The sequence below is a fragment of the Oncorhynchus nerka genome, linkage group LG28, assembly GCF_034236695.1.
Source record: "Oncorhynchus nerka isolate Pitt River linkage group LG28, Oner_Uvic_2.0, whole genome shotgun sequence".
Classification (NCBI taxonomy): Eukaryota; Metazoa; Chordata; class Actinopteri; order Salmoniformes; family Salmonidae; genus Oncorhynchus; species Oncorhynchus nerka.
The window spans coordinates 62612527-62619595 of NC_088423.1; the positions used below are offsets into that span (position 1 = coordinate 62612527).

The following is a 7069-nucleotide window of genomic DNA, read 5'->3' on the forward strand; positions in this document are numbered from 1 at the left end:
CTAGAAGCACAAGCATTTCGCTACACTCGCATTAACATCTGCTAACCATGTGTATGTGACAAATACATTTGATTTGATTTGATTTTGATTAAACAGATTGCATTCTAAACTGAAGATCGTGACTAGTTGAGTATTGGAGTCTGGTGTGTTAGCTGGGTCTGGGGCAAAAGTGTGACACCAATCAGGTCCCCGAGGACTAGAGTTGCCCATCCCTGGGTTAGATGGTGGTGCAACACATTTTCTTTGTGAACGAATGTGCAATGCACTTTCCAAACTGTGAAAGGCAGCAATACGCAACATATTGTCTAGTCTGCCGGAAAGACACACGAAGAAGAGGCGTAGTTTAGACACACAACAAGCAGCTCAGGGCACTTACACAACCCACTGTGTATTTCCGTGTTACTTCCTTGTTCTATCTTAACTTTGGTATTTTTCTGGAGAGAAATGTGTAGACAGCGGTAATTTTGGGGGGATTCGGCTACTTATCAATGCGAGCGACAGATAAGCATAATAATTGTTTTCTTTAGATCCCCGCCTTGCGGTTACTGATTCGTCAAGACCCGCTGAGGTGATCAGGAGCTGTAGGACTTCTTCACCCCAGTACTTCTCGTCGATGGCAGACTCCCGAGAAAAACGGAAAACCGGCGAAGATGAGCCTCAGGGTGCAGTCGGGGGCGAAGGTAAATATAAATATGCGCTTGAGACTTTGAAAGATCGTCACCTGAATTTTTTAAATCTAAAATATTGTCAACTAACACAAAGTACAGGGTCCCGTCAGAATCATTGGTTGCGATCGAAGCGATACTTTGTTTTCCCCTGATCTTTCAGCATGTAGGCCTAGTTAGACTAATTAGCGAAATGGTGAAAACAGTCTTAGTGAGGTGGCTATTTCAACATGTAAAAATCTAGCACTAAAAATCTATAACTATTTTGGGCTACACACTTTGAGCTTGGAAGGCCATAGAAATGTCCTTTGACGTCACTTCACTGTAACAAATGTGAAACAAAAAGTGTAATACTAGGTCAAATCAAAATCATAAGTTCGGAAAGTCGAACTCTAGAAAGAGGCCCAAGTCCCCGACATGGAATTCCGAGTTGGATGACTGTTCAAATCGTTTTTTTCCGAGTTCACAGTTTTTTTGAACGCACTGAAGTTGGAAGTTAGAGATTTCCGAGTTCCCGAGCTTCCAGTTGTTTTGAACGCGGCATAACTCTAACCCCCAAGTAAAGTGGCATACAAAGTCTACATCATAAAGGAAACATGCAGGTTCTGGGAGTGAGCAAAAGTCTCTGCCAATTGAATTGGAGCACAATGCGTGATTAACACATCTATCTGATCACCACAATAAACTGTCATGTCATTAAACATTGATAATAAAAACATAAAATCACTAACAACATCTTTGTAACAGATGTCATCGACGACAGAATTATGGAACAAGGAGCTGTTGTTTTAAGAGGGTAAATAAACTTAGCACCTAGTACCATTAGTATCCATCCCGATGATCACATTATCCATTTTCACAAAATATTTGTACATTTTTATCCATGAAGGTATGTCATAGAGAGGGTCAGTGCAGAAAACCCAGAGAGACGTTTGACTCCAGAGGACCTTGGTGGCAGACCCAACGAACTAGAGGACCACCAAGTCAAAGACGTGGTACAACAGCTGCTGCTGATCGCTGATAACCTGAACAGAAATGCTGAGCTACAACAGTATGACATTATTTTCTTCTGAATTAGCATATTAGTTAAAGTTCCTTCAGAAAGTATTCATACCCCTTGACTTATTCCAAATGTTGTTGTGTTTCAGTCTGAATTCAAAATGGGTTAAATTATTGTTTCTCTCCCATCTACACACAATATCCCACTTGACAAAAGTTTTTATTTTTATTTTTTATGTTTGCAAATTGATTGAAAATTAAATACAGAAATAGCTCATTTACATAACTATTCACACCCCTGAGTCAATACTTTGTACAATTACCTTTGGCAGCGATTACAGCTGTGAGTCTCTCTTGGTAAGTCACAAAGCGCTTTCCACATCTGGATATTTCCCCTTAATTATTTTCAAAATTATTCAAGCTCTGTCAAATTGGTTGTTGATCATTGCTAGACAACCATTTTCAGGCCTTCCCGTAGATTTAAGTCAAAACTGTACCTAGGCCACTCAGGAACATTCACTGTCTTCTTGATGAGCAGCTCTAGGTGTTTTAGGTTATTGTCCTGCTGAAAGGTGTATTCATCTCACAGTGTCTGGTGGAAAGCAGACTGAACCAGGTTTTCCTCTAGGATTTTGCCTGTGCTTAGCTCTATTCCATTTCGGTTTTATCCTGACAAACTCCCCAGTCCTTAACGATTACAAGCATACCCATAACATGATGCAGCCTCAACTATGCTTGGAAATATGGAGAGCGGTACTCAGTAATGTGGTGTATTGGATTGGCCTTAAAAATAACACCTTGTATTCAGGACAAAAAGTTAATTGTTTCGCCACATTTGTTTCAGTATTACTTTAGTGCCTTGTTGAAAACAGGACGCATATTTTGGAATATTTTTTATTCTGTACAGGCTTCCTCTTCCAAAGTCACCATTGGCCTCATGGTGAAAGCCCTGAGTGGTTTCCTTCCTCTCCGGTAACTGAGTTAGGAAGGATGCCTGTATATTTGTAGTGACTGTGTGTATTGATACACCATCCAAAGTGTAATTAATGACTTCACCATGCTCAAAGGTATATTCAATGTCTTGTTTAGTTTTTTTTACCTATCTACCCTTCTTTGCGAAGCATTGGAAAACCTCCCTGGTCTTTGTGGTTGAATATGTGTTTGAAATTCACTGCTCCACTGCGGGACCTTACAATTATCTGTGCGTGTGGGGTGCAGAGATGAGGTAGTCAATCAAAACACTATTATTCCACACAGAGTGAGTTCATGCAACTTCTTATGTAACTTGTTAAGCACATTTTTACTCCTGAACTTACCGTATTTAGGCTTCCTATAACAGTGAATACATATGGACTCGTGACATCAGCTTTTCATTTTTAATTCATTTGGAAACATTAAAAATAAACATAATTCTAACTTTGACCTTATGGGATATTGTGTGTAGGCCGGTGACAACAAAACAATTCTAAATTTAATCCATTTTAAATTCACACTGTAATGCAACAAAGTGTGGAATTAGTCAAGAGGTGTGAATATTTTCTGAAAGCACTGTATTTGGCTGGTCTATGTGATGGTGGTGGTTTTATGTACTATTTTACTCAAGCAACAAAGAATATAAGCCTGGATGTGAACACAAGTGAGTATATTCCCATATCCTATTGTAGTGGTTTGGCAAATTGTCATCAAATGAAGAACTTTTTATTATTTTATCATTGTTTTAATTTCCTTGACAACAAGAAACATAGAAAGAGAAACAATTACTTTTCCTCATTTTCTAATTATTTGTCTCTCCTTCCTCTGACAGCCTAATAAGCACAGTCCAGGTAAACTGTGTCCAGGATGTGTTCTTCTCAGTGGCCAGGGAAATCTTTGCAGATGGTATCAACTGGGGCAGAGTGGTCTCCCTGTTTCACTTGGCCTACAAGCTTATTTACAAGGTAACACTTGGAATGTGCCTGTTACTGAATATGAAGTCATTGAAACTTACAATTGTAAAGTTTTTAAATGACAGCAGCATACCACCCTGCATCCCACTGCTGGCTTGCTTCTAAAGCTATGCAGGGTTGGTCCCTGGATGGGAGACCAGATGCTGCTGGAAGTGCTGTTGGAGGGCCAGTAGGAGGCCCCCTTTTTACTCTGGTCTAAAAAAAAAAATCCCAATGCAGTGATTGGGGACATTGCCCTGTGTAGGGTGCCGTCTTTCGGATGGGACGTTAAACGGGTGTCCTGACTCTCTCTGGTAACTAAAGATCCCATGGCACTTAACCCCGGTGTCCTGGCTAAATTCCCAACCTGGCCTTCATACCATCACGGTCACCTAATCATCACCCGTTTACAATTGGCTCATTCATCCCCCTTCCTCTCCCCTTTAACTGTTCCCCAGGTCGTTGCTGTAAATGAGAACGTGTTCTCAGTCTACTTACCTGGTTAAATTAAAAAAAGAATAAAATAAAGCAGAATGAATCTCCCCTCACACTATATGTATATTTGTTATCCCCCTTTCCAAGGCACTGACACAGAACCACTTAGAAATCATCAAGAAGGTTATTAGCTGGGTATTACAGTTCATCAGGGAAAATGTCTCCGCTTGGATCCGACAGCAGGGAGGATGGGTGAGTACCCTGCTGGAGTATGCCAACATGCCCGTCCAGATGTACAATGGGACTATATTTTATTTTTAAAAATGCCACAAGAGCAAAGATGCTATCACAATCAACACATACATGCAGTAAAGAGATCAATTGAAAACAGACTGTGGGGGATAGAGGACTGACGAGGTCATTGGTGCCCATTTAATAAATTATTTTTTTTTTTAAAGCTGATCTAACAAAATGGATATTTGTCAAATCTGTCATGATGTATGTGTTCGAAAAGGCCCACAATGTGCTTACTAAAATCTGATTTGGTGCATAATATTTAATGTCCTTTTTGGGTTAAGAAAATATGTCTGCTAAATGTCAACCACCGTTCGGATAAGCTGATAGCGTAGCTAGCCATATAGCAATTAGTGGTGGTATTTTTAAGTTGTTTTTAAGTGTAATGCAATTGATTGGTAAAGATGACGTGAACATGTATTACGGGTGACATACATACAGGCGTTGTACAGTTTTCTTTCTTTACACCGACATGGTGTCAAATACACAAATAAACAATAGCCTAAATGTAGGCTAACTTTGATGGCCGGTAATGAGGAGATTCTGAATCTATCCCCCACAGCGTTTCCATGGCTTGTCAGTTATTTTGGACGAACTCTTATTAACTGATCTATTCAAGAATGCACATCTGACAGGTATAGCCATAAGTCACACGCCCTTCGGACAAACCAAAATGTAAACGATGCTAGTTGGTAAGTCCTACGTATGGTGACTCACACGTGCATATCAAGAGGAGGAAGCGCTCACTCCTACTCAAATACGACCATGCACATATGTGTCCTCAACGGCCGATGCAGGCAGGCAGTTCCGATGTGGGCAACACCGAGTTCAGCTACCTGTGCCACGTCAAAGTACTGTCAGTTCATGAAGCGAAGCTTGTTTGATGATGAGTAACCTTGCCTCACGCCTATAGATCCCAGAACGAGCACTAAGGTTTTAGCTCAGCCTAGTCCAGCCTATGACTCTGGTTAGTACGGACAATCGTAATGGTTCCACTGTTGTGTGATTGACTTTTCGTTTTGCTTGCAGGAGGCGGTTGTTAGCACCGTGTCACATTGGCGTACTGTGTCGCTTGTGGCTGCAGTGGCTTTCGTGATGGCCGTGGTTTACTGGAGGAAAACACGCTGACATCATCTCAGGAAGTGCCCTTGGTGAAATCAAAGTGCCCTTAAAATGTGGACAGTTCTCTAGGAAGACAGGTTAATGTCTTAAGACAGGAAGACAGGTTAATAGACAGGTTAATATGTCCTGTGCAGTTGATTTGACTTTGGGGCAAAGGTGACCTAGTAATCTTTATTTTTATATGTGTATATATATATATGATGAATTGATCTGAAAAGGGAGAGTCAGGGTCTTTTTGGTACAGTACTCCAAAATGAGCAAGTATTTATTAGTACCAATGTGAAACGGAATTTTTCTATTGCTCAAAAAATAACCTTGTAAGGTGTTTTATTGAACAATGTTTTATTGGACATTAGATGTTGATTTGGAATGAAAAGTAAATCACTATTTTTTCACAGCTCTAAATCGGTATTATATACAGTGGGGCAAAAAAGTATTTAGTCAGCCACCAATTGTGCAAGTTCTCCCACTTAAAAAGATGAGAGGCCTGTAATTTTCATCATAGGTACACTTCAACTATGACAGACAAAATGAGGGGAAAAAATCCAGAAAATCACATTGTAGGATTTTTAATGAATTTATTTGCAAATTATGGTGGAAAACAAGTATTATACAATTTTGTTTCTGGTGTCCTTTGACAGCTCTTTGGTCTTGGCCATAGTGGAGTTTGGAGTGTGACTGTTTGAGGTTGTGGGCAGGTGTCTTTTATGCGGATAACAAGTTCAAACAGGTGCCATTAATACAGGTAACGAGTGGAGGACAGAGGAGCCTCACAGGTCTGTGAGAGCCAGAAATCTTGCTTGTTTGTAGGTGACCAAGTACTTGTTTTCCACCATAATTTTCAAATAAATTCATTAAAAATCCTACAATATAATTTTCTGGATTTTTTTCCTTCTCATTTTGTCTGTCATAGTTGAAGTGTACCTATGATGAAAATTACAAGCCTCTCAACTTTTTAAGTAGGAGAACTTGCACAATTGGTGGCTGACTAAATACTTTTTTGCCCCACTGTATATGTATCTGAATGGACCAAATGTCTTTTAAATTGTGGCAATCATGCACACATGTTTAATAAAAATACCTTTGCCAAAGCAAAGTAATATTGAATTTGTAATTTACCTTTAAGTGTTTTCTCGCTCGCTCACTTTCTGAGGAAACTTTGGTTTGGGACCATATTAACTCTTTCGTGGTTTGACCAGATCCCTCTTTAACTAATATGTTTTATGGTTCTTTCTCCTTAAACCTGAAATAATTGCCCAATCCCAAGGGTGGGCAATCTTACCCACCAAAGGCTGATGTGGGTGTAAGCTTTTGTTCCAGCCTAGAGGTAACACCTGATTCCACTAATCAATCTTGTATAATAGAAGGACATGCAGTACTATGCTTAAACCTCAAGATGTCGTAGTACTCTTATGAGAAGTATGTTGGCGTATTATAAACAAAATTGGAATCGTACATAGTTTAGACTTATTTCACAAACTAAATCTAGTCTGCGATAAAAATGATAGAAGCCTTTCACCCAATCCTTTCTTACCTTTCTCACAGTTAGTGATTCTGTTGTTAGTCCTTTACCTTTCTGACAAAATGAACATGCTGGGTTATATAGACATGATGAATGATATTACGTAA

General features: G+C 39.7%; 1 protein-coding gene across 1 annotated transcript; it reads left to right on the forward strand.

The window, feature by feature from the left end:
- The first annotated feature begins 328 nt into the window (after positions 1–328).
- Positions 329–6547, forward strand: LOC115113507 (apoptosis regulator BAX-like). Its single transcript, XM_029641263.2, has 6 exons — positions 329–680; positions 1413–1461; positions 1555–1716; positions 3469–3601; positions 4172–4276; positions 5348–6547. Exons 1-6 carry the CDS (start codon positions 614–616, stop codon positions 5444–5446), a joined length of 615 nt encoding a protein of 204 aa, XP_029497123.2. The 5' UTR covers positions 329–613; the 3' UTR covers positions 5447–6547.
- Positions 6548–7069: the final 522 nt, after the last annotated feature.

What these genes read in the sequence shown, in the direction of transcription:
- LOC115113507 (XM_029641263.2), top strand. Translation starts at nt 614, where the DNA reads ATGGCAGACTCCCGAGAAAAACGGAAAACCGGCGAAGATGAGCCTCAG. An exon ending in GGAGCTGTTGTTTTAAGAGG is followed by an intron (nt 1,462 to 1,554) that starts GTAAATAAACTT and finishes TTATCCATGAAG; the next exon opens with GTATGTCATAGAGAGGGTCA. An exon ending in AGAAATGCTGAGCTACAACA is followed by an intron (nt 1,717 to 3,468) that starts GTATGACATTAT and finishes TTCCTCTGACAG; the next exon opens with CCTAATAAGCACAGTCCAGG.